This window comes from Emydura macquarii, unplaced genomic scaffold (assembly GCF_026122565.2).
Source record: "Emydura macquarii macquarii isolate MOO-44397 ecotype Brisbane River unplaced genomic scaffold, CSIRO-AGI_Emac_v2 contig_1070, whole genome shotgun sequence".
NCBI classification, from domain to species: Eukaryota; Metazoa; Chordata; order Testudines; family Chelidae; genus Emydura; species Emydura macquarii.
The window spans coordinates 1,536,919-1,553,450 of NW_027131207.1; the positions used below are offsets into that span (position 1 = coordinate 1,536,919).

General features: G+C 40.0%; 1 protein-coding gene and 2 long non-coding RNA genes across 5 annotated transcripts; 2 read left to right on the forward strand and 1 right to left on the reverse strand.

Moving 5' to 3' along the window:
* The first annotated feature begins 182 nt into the window (after positions 1-182).
* Positions 183-12,013, forward strand: ASMT (acetylserotonin O-methyltransferase). 3 transcript variants are annotated; one of them, XM_067545740.1, is made up of 8 exons: positions 183-309; positions 1,913-2,087; positions 4,543-4,672; positions 5,508-5,576; positions 6,129-6,247; positions 9,071-9,211; positions 10,433-10,555; positions 11,311-12,013. In XM_067545740.1, exons 1-8 carry the CDS (start codon positions 238-240, stop codon positions 11,520-11,522), a joined length of 1,041 nt encoding a protein of 346 aa, XP_067401841.1. In that variant the 5' UTR covers positions 183-237; the 3' UTR covers positions 11,523-12,013. The 3 variants fall into 3 exon arrangements, with proteins under 3 accessions (XP_067401841.1, XP_067401842.1, XP_067401843.1); XM_067545741.1 differs by having other exon boundaries at positions 1,913-2,078; XM_067545742.1 differs by lacking the exon at positions 9,071-9,211.
* On the reverse strand, positions 9,082-12,639 carry LOC137151474 (uncharacterized). Its single transcript, XR_010919279.1, has 3 exons — positions 12,525-12,639; positions 9,329-9,408; positions 9,082-9,241 (listed from the first exon to the last, which is right to left on the reverse strand). It is a non-coding gene; the product is annotated as an uncharacterized lncRNA (long non-coding RNA).
* Positions 12,640-14,482: 1,843 nt separating this feature from the next.
* LOC137151475 (uncharacterized) lies at positions 14,483-16,270 on the forward strand. Its single transcript, XR_010919280.1, has 3 exons — positions 14,483-14,716; positions 15,273-15,408; positions 15,796-16,270. It is a non-coding gene; the product is annotated as an uncharacterized lncRNA (long non-coding RNA).
* The last annotated feature ends 262 nt before the right edge of the window (positions 16,271-16,532 follow it).

Here is a 16,532-nt window from a genome sequence, read left to right on the forward strand (position 1 = left end):
TTCGTAATAATTCTCCAGTCAGTACTTTATAGACAGATCCAAAGAACAAGGTGAAACCTAATAGAAGTAACTGGCTGATTAAAAATCTTTAACGAATATGTGTGTGTTTTTTAACAACATAACTTTCTTACAACTAATAAGGTTAAGTGAACTACCCAGTGTGATCTGTACCTAGTGGAAAAGAGGCTTATTTAAATGATGAAGGCAAGAGGATCTCGCACAGAGTGCTGAAGGAAAATGAGCTCCACAGAAGACCTTGACTATCCTCAGATCTTATTTCAATACAACAATGGGTTTTTAGTCTCAAAGGTAAGAATTATAAATAATGCTTGGCAATTCTATTAAAACTAGGAAGGTAGAAATTTCCAAACTCATTGTAGATGGTTAATTTATATCTCTAGAAAGAAGCAGACTCAATACAAATTTTCCCAATTTTAACCTCAATCTCGTAGTAGTTTGTCAAATTTGAACTTGAAACAGGCTTGATGAAAGTTTGCAGAAAAAACTCTGTAAGAGATGTCATCTTCAGGGATGGGACACCTCTGAGATCATGTATCCACCCTCCTTGAATTTTGGGGCTTTGGGTAAAGGGAAACCACCTCTGAACCAAGTTGTGTTATTATAAACTCTTCCAAATGAGGTTTTGCTAAATTAAAATCACCCATAATTGTGCCAGTCTGTTTTGCTAATAGGATATCTCCACATACCTCTAAATTTTGGGTTTTGGGGTAAAAAGATCACAGATCTAAATGACCCTTTGTTTTGATTTTTCAAAATCCCAACCCCAAGCAACATAGTTTTGTAAAAATATTCTCACCTATAATGAATATTGCATGTCTGTATTTAACTTGTACTGCAAACAAAACATAGTGGCTTAGTTATCTTTTGGCAGATTGTATTCCTTTGGGGAAAACTGATCTAGTTTAATGACTGTCTTTCAAGAAACAGGGATGGTAGTAAGGCAAAGGTGGAAACCCAGAGATTGCATTTCTCTTTTTGAAGATTTTTACAAACCATGTGTTCCAATTAGTATTTAATATTTCCTGCTCTGTAAAAAGCCAATACAGCAAAACAGGAAACACCATTTGTAGGTGTTTGTGTGGGGAGGTGGTAGGGAAGAATGAAATGCCCAATGACTCTCCTTTCCACTGTGGAGAGAATATGGGCTAGTTCAAACAATAACAATTTTCTAAGCACTCTGAGGGGCGATAGAGAGCCACCATTTTTCAAATTCATACTCTTAAAAATATTTCTGAAAGATAATTTGCAAGTAATTTAGATTCTACTGAATAGTGTTATCTCTGAGAGGGAAAGGGGGACCTCTGTGGATGTTTACAAAGGATCCTGACAAGTAGGAGATTAGAGCTGCCACACTCAGGCATTTTTTTAAAGGTTTACTATGACGACAATAAAGTATACAATCTAGCATTATGTGTTCCATGCTAGATAGAAAGACATAAATAGCAAGACATTTGTCACAATTTGGGCATAGGCTATTAGATCTGACTAACGGCTCCAAAGCTTTTAGGATTATTTCTGGTTTTGATGCACAAGACTTTCATTGGGTCACATCATCACTCCCTTATCATAGAACAGTGACTTAACTGTGGTATTGTAAGGGTCTGTTCTAAACCTACAGCAGCAAAAAGAATGCGTCCACAATACCTGGCCTTAATATGTGATCATTTACTGGGGACTTCAGCAAGGAAGAGAAATGAAAGAAGCAGTGCATTTAAGCAATGGTCTCAGTGCTAAAAGTCACTGCAGTTTAATCACAACATTTGAATGGCTGAAAAATACTTTAATGGTGGGTTTTTTTAAATTCTTGTAAAATTTTCTCAACTGAGGAGCTGCTCATCATTGGGCATCTGCACTTTTTCTTATTCCCCTCCGCCACCCCGTTTGCTTTCAGGTTATGTTTACTGCCTGTGAATTGGGAGTGTTTGATCTACTGCTGGAGTCAGAAGGGCCACTGTCTTCAGATGCCATTGCTGAACGTTTGGGCACCAGCGCCACTGGAATGGAACGGTTACTTGATGCCTGCGTGGGATTAAAGCTCCTGGGAGTAGAAATTAAAAGTGAAGGAGGTAATGATGTCAGCAAGAGAGAAGACTAACAATTAAATCACTGTTGGTTTTAAGGCCTCATTAAATGTGGGAGACTGAGTTATTACATTAAACACAAAAATGCTAGAATGAGGAATGATGTACAATGTGGTTTGAGAAATTTCAGTGCAGTAAACATAAAAACTGAACTTGGGTCAGAGTAAGAGAGTAAAACTCATGTACAGTCACTTTTCTACCTCTACTAAGAACCTGTTTAACTCACTGGACCAAATTCGCAAGCAATTTTAATTACCCATGTGGAAATGAATTTGAGCCTAAGCAATTGTAAGGGAATGTAAGTGTGCGTAAGGTGTGTAATGAACATAGTGTGGAGGCCAGAAGAAGGTATTTGTTACGTCAACTTAGACTTCTTTAAACTCTCCCACTAACTTAGCCAATTACCTTTATATCTTTATTTCAATTGTCTTTATTTCATAAGGTGCAGCCTCAGATTTTCTGACCTAAAGACACGAGGTCAGATCCTCAGCTAGTATAAATTGGTGGTGCTCCATGGAAGTTCACAGGGCTATGCCTGTTTCCACCAGCTGAAGATCTGGACCTCTACAGTGTCAAGTGTACTTTAGAAATATTTACAGCTAGCTTAGAAAGAGATGTGTTAAGACAAAGTGAGCCTGTATGCAAAGCCCACGTATACAAAAAAACTTCTTTACTGGGTGTTCTCTGCTTTCAGCCTCAGTTGCACCCTCAGTACACTATTTAGCAGGCAGAAATGAGGAGAAAGCATAGAGAGAGCAAGAAATGTCTATACCAGATACAGTATCTATCTACTCCTCCTAGCCTATTGTATTTCATATGCAGCAAACATTGGTGGATCTTTCTCTTAAATTCCACTCACACAGTTTGCTGCAGAAGCAACAATAGCATGCTTTAAACAAACAAGAAACGTTCCTTTAAAAAAATTCTTTGTATTAAGTACTGGAAGCATGCAAATGTTGTTTTGAGAGGGATTTCAAGCAGTAAATAACTTGTAACATTGTCTTTGGATAATTAAAAAATCTACAGTTCCAAATGATCGATTTCAAGTAGCAAATGTCAATTTTATTCAGCATTAGTGCCAGGCCCCATGCGTACAAACCTCTTCACAATTGCTATACTTGCTTGCAACCTCTCAGAGTGCTGCTAATTGATCCCCACACCCACACTCCCAGCTTTAAAGCTCTCTGGGAGACACTCTCCCCAGTCCTTCCACCACTCCTAGATGTCTTCCCCAGGGGAATCAGGCAGTGTTCTAAAGGTTAATCTAAACCCCTTGGTACACTGGGTCCTAAATAGTATTCTTATTGAGTTTCTTTGCATAGCAGAGGGACTGTTATAACCAACATCCAAGAAAAGAGGCTGTTTTAAAGGTACTTTCTCTTCTCTGAGGCCATGTCTGCATGTGGAAGTTATTTTGGAAGAAGGTAGGGTGAATTTAAAGTGCAATAACTATTCCACAGTAGCTCTGTGTGTGGATATTCTTATTATGGAATAAGAGTTGACTTGTTCCAGTTTAGCTTGATTTGCTTCCAAAATGGTTTAAACTGAACTGGAAAAAGACACTGATATTCCAGAAAAGAGGGTCAACGTGGGGAGCTCTTACTGAACAGCTATTCTGGTCCATTTCACCAGCTAGACAAGCCCTTAGAAATCTGTGGCCTCTTCTGAAGCCACCTACACCCCTTCCATGGCAACCAGCCCAGCTGCAGGAGCACATATGAGGCAGCATCCATCCTGGTAACAGAAGCTCAGATGGATGCCTTAGAGGAATTTTTCTTCCGTATGGCAGCAGCTGGGTGTAGAGTTCACACAGAGACTCGCCTTTAGCTGCCCAAAACCCCTGTCTTTCCTATCACACACAGTTGAGGAATAGATTAAAAGCCTGATCTGTATCTCATTGAATTCAATGGGAGTTTGCCTCTGAATATATACTGTAAACACATTCTATACCAGCCATATATCTGCCCATTAAGGACCAGTAGATAACTGCCATGATTAACTGAGAGAGTATTGAAATTCAGTAGCAGGAGATGGCCTCAGAAGTGTCTGAGCTATTCAAGTTAGGGATAATGGGTGATATTACGTCCTGGGGACTTAATTCTCCCTATTGATTTCCTTACCAGGCAGAAAAAGATAAGTATGTTATGTATTATTCCTTAAATAAGATGCTTTTGAGCACATATACTAAAAAGCATAGTGGAAGTAGATTCTGGAATCCTTCACGCCAGTTCTTGCAGAACCTGATGGGTAGATATGGTATGTTATGCATGTGTTCTCCCTTCCCCACCTCTGGTCTGTCTAGAGTGGGGAATCTCCTGCACTTTTTTTGTTGCTTTGGTTGCATTTCGACACCTTGTTCTGGTTGCAAAGATTACTCTGTAAAACAGACTTTGCACAGTGACAGTTTGTAAATGTTAACTTACCTTCTTTTTCCTTTTAGCTTTTTACAGAAACACACAAGTTTCCAACCTCTATCTTACAAAATCAAGTCCCAAGTCTCAGTATCATAATTTGATGTACTACTCCAAAACCATCTATTTGTGCTGGCACTACCTGACAGATGCTGTGAGGTAAGGAGAAGAAATCTTACGTCGTTTGTGCAAAATTCATGTGCTAATGCCCATTGAAATAGAATACTTTGCTACATTTTGACTCTGCTCAGGAAGAGGGGTGGCTCTGAGGAAACAAGAGAAAACGAAGACTTTGACTAATAATTGTTTTGGGAGCATGTAGAAGTGCTAAGTATCACAGTTTTACTACATGTGCTTATGTTCAGTAGTGCTTCAGTGGATAAATTCACTGCAGATTCAGGAAACAGACTTCTATACTATGCGTAGTTGGTGTATCCCAAGGGGAACTTTCATCATGATATCATTTTCTGCGGAGGGAAACCCTCAGCCAAGCAAATGATGATGAATAGTGACTGAGGGATGCATGCAGGGTTCCTAATTGATTCTGTTGCCCAAAGCAAAAGAAAATGAGGAAGGAAGGAAGTGTATATTGGGCCAGAATCTCAGCCGGTGCAAATCAGCACAGATCTTTATGGAGCTATGCCAATTTATATCAGCTGAGGATCTGAGTCCTGTCTCTGGTACATCAAAGAGCAGTTGTGTTTCCTTCCTCTTAGTGGTGTCCAATAATGAACATTAAATAATGAAAAAGTAGAGATTTATTTCATTTCTGAATCTTTTGGTGTGGCACAGAGGGTCCACCAAACGCTTCCAAAGCTTTGGACAGCTTTCAGAATGATTCAGGCAATTACACAAAGGGTAATACTTGTAATGCCAAAAGTGATTCCCTTGTACCTTAATACATTTAATAGAATAGGTAGCTTAATAAGTCAAAATTGCCACCAATGCAGCAAGGTGTTAAACCAAATATATCCTGACAATTTTTTTTTTAAAGAGATGGGAGAAACCAGTATGAGCGAGCATTTGGCGTTTCGTCTAAAGATCTCTTTGAGGCTCTCTACAGGTAATAATCGATTTAGTGTTGGGAGGTATATGCTTTTTTTATGTGGATGACTTTTCTATTTTGTATTACCACTTTGACTGTAAAATATGATGATTAGTCCTATTCACATGAAACAACTTTCATTTCAATGGTATCCAATGCTGAGAATCTCTGGTATCTCTAAAGTGCTTTTCACCTTGGTATGTAAGCACAAAATTCTTACCTGCAATCCATCATGAAAAATTGGTTATGTACAATATTTGATATAATAGATAATTCTGTTAAATGAAAAACATCTGGGGACCTTGTGTGTAATAGGTTTTTTTCCCCAGTAAATCTCCTTAAAATGTATACATATGTAACAGGGTGGATTTATTTTTAATATTTTGAATATCTGTTAATGTAAGTTATTTTTAATAGTGATCACAATAGTCTATTGTGCATGCTGGCAGAGAAGCAGGGTTTAATATAATATTTGAGCTAAAAGTTAGTGCAAAAGTTATCTGATGCTAGTCACCCAAAAATGTGTCATAATGTACTTCTTCTACAAATAATGTTCTTTCAAATGACTAGATCAGAAGAAGAGATGATCAAATTCATGTATGGTTTGAATGCAATTTGGAGTATATGTGGTAAAGATGTGATTGCTGCATTTGACCTTTCACCTTTCACCCTCATTTATGATCTGGGAGGTGAGTGTCATCAGAACTTTGAACTGTTTTCTTTTATAAGCTATGGAAAAACTACTTCACTTGCTCTATGACCTGTGTGAGTAACGGAAAAACAGGACAGACTTCATGGCCAGGATCAATCACATTTAACATTTTGAGCAAAAGCAGTATAAAAATATGAAAATTATAAAAGCATTATGAAGCTGAATGTTTTCCTCTAAAGAACTCCATATATTTAAGTAGCAGCTTATCTTCCTTCTCATTGATTTGGTAGGTTTTTCTCTTGCCATTGCTTAAGAAATTCTGCCAGAACAGCTTCCAGGCTATTCTTCACTTTGTTCAGTGACTGTAGGTTGATGAATTGCCTATTTACTTTTTACCCCAAATAGTTTTACCCTTTTCTGTCTATTTCAATCCTGTCAGGATTTACAGCACCATGCAGTCTCTATTTCTGCTTCCCCCCCTGCTGTTTTGCTCTTCCATATTTCTAAGGCATAGAAAGTAAAAATGAAGCCCGGCTAATCTGTTCTGCCCACTTTCATTTCTCAAAGTCTAAAGCCTTCCAGTAGGCCTCAGCTGTGTATTATTTTTCCTTGCAATGGCCTTACCTATGATTTTATGACTAATATGGATGACAATTTTCTGCTGGAGCCATGCATAGTGTTAGAACAGCCTCTGCCAATGTAGTCCCCTTAGGGCAGCAAATATAGCCCTGCAATTTGGCTGTCAAAATTCTGAAAATATATTCAGTCACACCACAATCACTTCTGTGTTTGTCATGATCCGAGTGATGTATTAAGATCTGCTGCAGATTCTGCTGCTGATGATGTTTGCAGGGTTGTGTATTATTATTTTAAAGTTTTCTTGACTACATTTGTTGGGTTACTTCCATGCCCATAGCACTGATTCAGCCTCAAGGGCAATTATCATGTATTTATGGACAGGCCTATGCTTAACTACCTGAGTGAGTCAGGGTCCATAAGCATGGTCTGTTCTGCCCTTGTAGTATTTCATTTTTAGTAGAGCTGGCTGGGAGAGAGAATGAATCTCACACTGCAAAAATGTCAAGGTTTTAGAAATAAATTTTATCCCAAATTGGGATGAAAAGCCAAAATCTGAAAGATTTTTGTGGAAGGGAAATTCTGCAATATTTCATTTTGGAAATACCAAAGTGTTCCTGGAGCGGGGATATTTCAATGTTTCCCAAATGAAAGATGCTTCCTGAGAGCCCTACTCTGTGGCAACCCCACCACACACTCCACTGAGGATCCAGGGAGATGGGGGATTTCAATCCTGTCAGGATTTACACCACCATGCAGTCTCTATTTCTACCTACTCCCTGCCCACAGTCCTAAGCAGATGACTAGCGCTGCAGTAATAAACCCATGTGTTTGTGGGATGGAGCAAAAGCAGCCAGAGCAGAGAAACCAGTTCAGTTTTCAGTTAACTGTTGTGAAAAGTGAGAAAAGCATGAATGTAAAAATCACAGGGAAAATAACCTTGACACATGTTGTCCTGTTAAGGTGAAATAACTGAACCCACATTCCTCATGTGTTTCTTTCTCGCTCTGGGGTTTGTTTTACAATAGAAATAGAACCTAATCCTGAACAATGTCAGTATGGTAATATTTTGAATGGTGAATACCAGATGTGCATCTTTCACATTTTTAACCATTCATTTATTTTGCTCATGGCTTAGTGTGGCATGTCCTATATACCCAGACCTTGCTTTGGTGTAAACCTAATGGGAGGAGGTAAGGGCTTTTGAAAACCAACTTGTAGGGAAGTGTGCATACAGTACTAGTGCATTGCTGCAGCAACTGTGCTGATTGTGCCTATGCTTGGACTCAGGAGACCTGGGTTCTGTTCCAGCTCTTCCCCGGCATGGTGGATGACCTTGGGCAAGTCATTTCACCTATCTGTGCCTCTGTTTTCCCATCTGTACAATGGAGATAATGATAAGTGTCTCTTTTGTAAAGAGCTTTGATATTTATAGATTAATAGCACTATAAATTAATTGACTTTAAGGCCAGAAGGGACTTTAGAGGTTATCTAGTTTAATAGCACTATATAAGATGCTAAGTTTTATTATTGTGCTACATGACTTTCTAATTACTGAAGATAGTAGCTTTAAAACAGAAGAATGGTTAGTCAATTTTAGCTAAAGGGAATATCTATTGTGGTAGGTCACTGATACTTTAGGTTTTAGTTGCATCTAATGCTGGCTAAAAAATTTTCACAATATTTTTGCAAAAAAATTGAGGATTCTGTTTTGCAGTGTTCATAACTGACCGAATTTTATTTGTTTAACTTGTCAAGTTTTATGGAAAACACTGAAATTATTATCTACATTTTCAGTTTACCAAAACACAGGTTTTCAGTGAAAAAAGTCCCAGTAACTGCTTTGATTTAACAAATAATCATACAAAAATTCATGAAAAATTAACATAGAAAAAGTCAATATTGCACAAAATGTTCATATTCAAAATGACCATTTTTTGAAAGAAAAAGTCTTCATTTGAAAATTTTCAGTCAGCAGTAGTTGCATCACATTGTGTTGTTTTAAAACAATACCCTTTATGGTCTAGTGGTTAGGTCACAGGACTGGAAGCCAGGTGAATTGGGTCAGACTCCAGAGAGAGACTGTGTGACCATCGACAAATCACTTATCTTTTTGTACTTCAGTTTCTCCTTCTGTAAAAATAGTTCCTAACATTAACCTACCTCACCAGGCATCATGAGTCTGAGTTCATTGCAGTATAAGTTTCATAGATGGAAGATGTTATAAAAATGCACAGTATGGTTACATTTGAATATTTACCATGTATTTTTCTTTTACTATAAGGATGTGCAGGTGGTTTGGCCCAGGAATGTATTTCTTTGTACCCAAATTCTACAGTAACAATTTATGATCTACCTAAAGTAGTGCAAATGGCAAAAGAACGTTTTGTATCCGCAGAGGAACGTCGGATCACTTTCCACGAAGGTAAACTTGGTTCATTTTGTGAGTGCCCATCTACAAAGAAAAATGTGCTGAAGGGACCATGTTTCGTGATAACAGGGTATAGATAGCAATGCATGCCATTTGAACTTGATTGCTCACCTGGGAGAAGCTGAGCTATTAATTGCCAAGGAGGCAAGTATATACCAAGGTCTGAAACATCATCCCAACGGAACAGCAATCTAAAAAGACAAAAACAAACTCTATGCTGTGGCCTTTCTAGCCTTTCCCAGGGTCACACAGTGGGGATGTAGCTTCACCAAACAATTGTGGGAAGGTCCAAATCATGCAAAATTGTTGAAAACAGTAGGTTGTGGAGATTAGTGCAATGTGACTGGGCACAAAGGTCCATGAGGACATCCATGTTACATTTGAAGGGCTAAATGCTGTTGTCACATTATGATATAAATTGAATGTTGGGGAATCCTGCTTTTAGGTGTCTGCTTTCACAATTTAAATAAAAACAAATGGTCAGTTTTGAGGGGTAGAGGTCAGGGGAGGAGGGGAGAGACAGAGAAAGGGGACCCAGCAGTGAAGAAGGAGATAAAGGGGAGCGGACAAGGGGATGACCTAAAAGCAAAGACAGAGAAATGTGACAGATGGTTTATATGAGTGAAGGAGGAAGCTGATGTGTGTGAGAGAGAGAGAGAGACTTGAAATTGGCATACAGTAAAGAGCATCACCAAATATCCACTGCTGGGAGATTTGCCTACTAAGTGGGCTGTGAATCTTCTTTGTTTGTATTGTGATACTACCTAGTTTGGAGAAGGTTTTTAAATGTAATTGATGTACAAAGAAGCGAAAATTAACTTTTTTTTTCTTTAGGGTACTCTCACCATCCCTTTCTTTTTACTGAATTATGTGTACATTAATTTCTGTCTCTTCAGAGAAATTTTGAAGCACTAAAATGTTTTCCAAAGAATCCATTATTTTTTTTAAATATTTGGCTGCTTAAATTTCTCAGGACTCTTCCACACTTAACAAAAACAAACACCTTTCACACTGCCACACAGCACTGAGAACGTTTGCCATTCAGTGTTAGCAACTGCTTTGCATTGGCCCTGAGTGTGACAAGTCAGAAGACTATAGTTTCCCAGCAAGTCTCCTGAACAGCTTTGGAGCTACCTTGTACTTCTTGCAACACTGAATTAAAATTGCTTGCTTATTCAGGCCTATTTTTTTGCTTTGTTTTAATTTTTGTTACAGGCGATTTCTTTAAAGATCCAATTCCAGAAGCTGACCTGTATATTTTGGCTAGGATTCTGCATGACTGGGCAGATGACAAGTGTATGCAGCTGCTAGCAAAAGTCCACAAGTCTTGCAAGCCTGGTATGTTTTCCTCTTTGCAAAATAGAGACTTCTATGCATCATTTGTTTGGGACAGGGTTGGTTTTTAAGTATTTAACATGTTTAACCAGAAATAGCATGTGAAAGCAACACTGTAAAGCTTATTCTCCTTGCTTTATACACTTTCTATTCTGTCAGTCTGTACTTTTCCACTCTGCATGTTTAACATAAGGATAAGATTTTCCGTGTATGTTTCTTTATTTTCTCCTTTTAAATCAGTGATTTGTATCCAGGCCATGTGAGTAATGGCCAATGTGAAAATGTTCACAATGGGCTTCTAGTTCTGGGCACTTCAATTTAGACATGCAAGGCCAGATTTTTAAAGTATTTAGGTGCCTAAATATGTTGATAAGCACCTATTCACATTTTGAAAATTGCCAGTCTGCATTTTTAGGTGCCTCAATACTTTAAATAACCTGGCCCATGGTGCTTGATTTTCAGAGAGCCTGAGCAACCAAAACTCCAGTTCATTTCAGCTGGAGTAAATAAATGTTTCAATCACAGCTAATAGGTTCCCCTTCACTCTCTACTTTGAAGTACAGGAAATAAGTTAATTGATGCATAGAGTCCCTGTTGCTTTTTCACTTACTATTGTAGCAATATCAAATAATTTTTCTTTTAATATAAAGGGGATCACTAAGGTTATGGAAATACCTAAAAATGCAGTTGGAAAATAAGCTTTCATGTCCTTCTGACAAATCAGTGTGTGTGCTTTTTAAATCTCTTTATCCCACCAGGTGGCGGAGTGTTGCTGGTTGAAACACTTTTGAATGAAGACAAAACTGGGCCTTTAGAAACCCAGCTTTTCTCTATGAACATGTTGGTACAGGCTGAAGGAAAAGAACGAACGCCAACAGAGTATAGCACGCTCCTCACTGCAGCTGGTTTCAGAGAAATTCAAGTCAAGAAGACAGGAAAGCTCTATGATGCCATTTTAGGAAGAAAATAATTCTCTTTTCTTTCTTCTCTATTGTTAGGTATATAAATGCAGTTCTGTGATCAGCTTGTATTAGTCTGCAGCAGTGAACCCAGCTCATAGTAAAGTGTGTCACTTTCTTTGCAGAACAATACAATGTTAGAACATTCACTTATTATTATGTGTTGAGCATATAGAGATTGATGATCTGCCAGTTTGAATGTGACTCCTGTTTGGCTCTGGGCTCTAGATGGGAGAATAAAGTAATTAACATGTTTAACCAGAAATAGCATGTGAAAGCAACACTGTAAAGCTTATTCTCCTTGCTTTATACACTTTTTATTCTGTCAGTCTGTACTTTTCCACTCTGCATGTTTAACATAATATATCTGGACTATCTGGGTTTATATCAACTTTCTTCCTGCAAAAATAAACTGTACATCACTGTACTGAATACAGTTGGATGCATTGGAATACATTTGGATTCACTGAGATTCTATGAAAATGTATACAGTGTTAAGGACGTGTGGACTCTTTCATGTCAGGACTTGCCATTCTTCAGTTTCATTAAATGTTCCTTAATTCTGTCTCATATCACAGCAAGGAGAGGACAGTCAATATAATGAAAGGTATCAAATTCAAAACTAAGCAAATAAAGTGTTTTCCTCCACTCTGCCTGTGGCACTTGTTGCTACAGGATATTGCTGAGACCAGGAGGTTAGCAGGATCCAGAAAAGGAGTCAACTTTTATATAGATAAGAATATTGTAATACTCATTTATACAAAGCAAAGGAATTTCTGGAACACTGAAAGTAACAACTGTAGCACACACAGGCAGGGGTTCACTGCCTACTAAACCCCGCAGAGCAGCTACAACCTATAACAACAGACAAGGGAACAGCTTCATACTAAGGTAGCGATATAGCACCATCATGTGCTGGTGGAGGTACTGTCTGCACTGATCATTACACTATCTGAAGTTGCTATAATAAGGATTTCAAGAAAAAAAGAGTTTTGGAAGGAATGAAAACTCACATGCAGCTGAGTATCAGGGGATTTCTGAGTATTGGAAGTTAGGAGGATACTTTTACTAAAAGCAAGACATCCCTCAGACACCTTGGCTTGGCTTGGCTTGGCCTGGCCTGGGCTGGGCTGGGCTGACCCTGTAGAGTAGAGTAGAGTAGAGTGGGGTGGGGTGGGGTGGGGTGAGTTAGGGCAGGCTGGCTTGAGTCTCAGCCTCATCTCTGGCACTATAGTCTGCCTCCCCAGGTGAAGAGAATGAGTACAGAAGTCATGTGTTGGGACTATGTGACTAAGCACCAGGCCTCCTGGGAGATATAAGGGCAGACTCTCTCAAGAGAGAGACTTCAGGGAAAGCACTTCTAGGCCCCAGTGCTTCATTAAACAGTAAGATCCAGCTAGGAAAGTGCTAATGAGGAGGAGAAATAGGCTGGCTATATATGATGAGGTGCCAAGAAGAAAAGTCAGGGTAGTTTGGGTTACGGGGCACTTAGCCCAGTTGCTTAGGGTCTCTTGGCTGGACTCACAGTAAAGTGTGGGTGCAAGTTATCCCTTCTCCACTGTGCCTCCATGTTGCTACCCGCTGAGGCGGTTTAATCCCCCTTATTAATAAAAAGAAGAGGGAATTGATAAGAGCTGAATAGGGGAAGCTGAGCTAATGAAAGGGCTGAAGACAAATATGGCAGACCCTGAGGAGAAGGGCTGTGCTCAGGATAAGTCTGGGAAACTCAGGCAGTAGAGAAGCCCTCACTCCAGATTTGGTAAGTGTCTGCTATACACTTCCTGCAAGCTTTCTTAGATCTTCCTCTGCAGTACAAAAAACATTAATTCTGGCAATTCCCAGCTTTTGAGTACTCAACTTGGCAATCCTGCCATTCTTTTAATGTAGCTTTTTGTGTGTAGTTTCAGTATAACATGGAATTTTCTTGAAAGTAGGGTATTGTACTATGTATCACCACATCAGGAGAGTGGTTAAAGTTCTGACAATGCCTGCACAGAGCTCCTTGAAGGGCTCGGGCCTTCTTTAGTAACTTATCCCAGGTTCCTATTAGGCTGAGATACAAATACTACAAAAGCACTTGACATACGACATCATAAAAGCACATTTTAATAAAATTCGTAAAAAGCACAGGCCAGGAGTTCCTAAACCCTTTCACAGTGTAGGCCACATTTAAATACACAGACTGTTTTGTGGACTTCTCATTCACGATCTCATGGCCCATTCTCTGGCTCACTGGTGACCATGTAATTTTGCTGTGGCTACTATGGCAGTTGCTAACAATGGAGAAGTATTAAATCTATTCTGAAATGTCTTAAGGTGATTAAGCAGCTAGAAATAAAGTAGAAGAGTCAGTGCTATTTAACTAGCAAACTCTTCACAGACCATAGTCTGGGAAACTCTGGAATGGAGCATGGTCCTCAGTAAGATAGCTGGGTGTTGCTGCGAAGAGCCATCAGTAAGATTCTAGATGCTGCTGTGAAGACCGCATGAGGTATGTTGGGCTAGAGATAGAGATCTTCAGTATAGTTATCTATATAGAACTATGGGCTGTGAGTGTTTATAGATGTACCCATTGAATCATAAGCTTTAGATGGAGCTCACTGATGGCTAATTTTATTATTTAAAAGTTATATATTGTATAATGCTAAGAGCCCCAAGTTAGGTTTTTGTCTGCTAGGCACTTTACAAACACAGAGCTATGTCTCCTCTCTTAATACACAAAAGTGTGAGAATGAGAAACACATTGTAAAACAGGACAGTGAATTGTTCTGTTAATTGCCTGGTTTGGTAGAAATACTTCTCATATAAATCAATGGCTTTCTGAACAAATCAGTGTATGAATTACAAGCTCCAGCTCAGCTGGGGAGCTCATTTTAAATATTTACTGTAAGAAAATCAAAAGGATGAGTGGGAAGTGACCGTGCAGACTAAAGTAATGGTAGGTTTCTGCTTCCATTTGCAGTGTGCTTTTAAGGGCTGGCAAAGCAAGATCATTGCCCACACTTACCCGCTTGCATGTTGGTGGGGAAGGGAAAGGAAGGCGAGGAATCAATGCACCGTTTAGCACTACTATGTTATGAGGCTTGGTGATGGCTTTCCTAGTTGCTGTTGGGAGAAATGTGCCGAGCGCTCATTTACTACTTCATAAACTACTACAGATGCTGTCTTCTGCAGTAAACGTGAACAGAACCTAGCCAGTAGAAGGGTAAGTTGAAGACTGGCAGAGGTGACAATAATGTGGTTGATTCAAAGTTTATTTTTAAATGCAGGGCCGCTAGTTGTTTTTCCTCTCCACCCCCATCCTTCATAGACAAGTGTGTTTCTGCTTTCTTTGCACAGAGCCCAGCAGCTATCTGTAGCTCAGTGCACCCATTGTTTCTTCTTCTCTTTTTACCTTGCCATGGTAGGGTGACCAGAAAGCAAGTGTGAAAAATGAGGACACTTTTTTTCCCCTGGGAAGTGTTAAACCCTCAAACTAAAATGAATGGGTTTACAATGGGAGGTAATCTTTAACAGACCCCCTTCCCGTGGGTTTCATCCCTAAACCATCTCTAATCAGCGGTGCTGATCTCCCTCAGCCACGCACGGATAGGGAAACAGACATGATTTAATAGAAATAAAGTTTATGAATAATAACATCAATAACTCGATGGTTAATTGATTTAACAATGGTCTCAAGCCAGGACCCCAAACTAAACCAAGGGTGGGGGAGGGTAATAACTAAACTAATTAACAGTTTTGTATGTCACTATCCTTCTCAGGGGCATGACAGACCGATCAGGATGACAACCGGATTGGACTCTCCACCTGGACGATGACAGTGACGAAGAATACCTGGAGAAGCAGGACAGGAACAGTGGGGAACAGGAACATGAGGAATGGGAAGCAGGATCTCAGGTAAGACTTCTTTCTTCTCTCTCACAGACATTATGCAAGCACACCACTGACACTCGGGCGGACAGCAGCGAACACTGTCAGTACAGTCCTTATATAGTCTGCTGTTGATGGGCAGATCACCTGATCTTTCCCACCTTTGCTCAAAAAGAGTGCCAAATTCCAAAAAGAAGGGGGAACCAAGACAGGCGACGAACAACAACTTCAAAACAAAATGACCAAACTGAAAAATACCCTTACAGAAGGAAGGGGGGTCACAGTTGCTTATATAAGACAAAGCCTCTAATATCAGGACGGTCCTGATAATATCAAATCATCTGGTCACCCTATCTATCCCCTGGGAGTGTGGATTTCATGTCTCTTCTAAATCCTTACTTTTTTTCCCTGTAGCTCTCAAACCAAGAAAGTGACAACAAAAAAGAAGGAAAAAGAAGTGGAAAAGAGAGGAGGAATTAAAACAATAAAAGGAAGTTCCTATGGCTAAGGGACTGGACTGAGAGTTGGGAGAGCAGGGTACAGTTCCTGGCTAATAAGCCAATTAGTAACAGTATTCTCATCTGGCCTTCTGCCTAGCTGTGGCTATTTATACTGATCAGTTCATTTGGACCCATGGACTGCATGGAATTTCCTTCAAAGTCTGATTTGGGGCCGTACATTGGAACTCAGAATCTCCTTTGTTCAGCAGTATTTTTTTAAAAAAATATTGTCAGGCATGAGCGGTGGGTGAAGCTTCCCCTGGAGGATGCTAGCACTCTGTCCCGCCTCTTATGCCCATGGCCCCACCCACACTCTGCCCCAGACTCTGTCCCTGCTCCACCCCAGGCCCCTCACCTGCCCACTGTGGGAGGGATGCAGCGAGCAGGGGGGTCTCACAGGAAAAGGGGGTGAGGGAAGTGGTGGGTGGGGGGTTTCACGGGGGTGGAGCATGGAGGAGAGGAGGGACATGGTAGGCGGGGGGTTCTTACAGGGGTGGGGGCTGAGAAGTGATGTGGTGGGTGGGGATGGGTCTCATGGGGGAGAGGAGTAGCCAGACACTGGTGGGCTGTGGGGGCCTCTGGTAAGGGCCAGGGCAGGGATGGGAAGAGGGGGGCCAACACAGCCCAGGAGTGCAATAGCAGGTTGGCAGC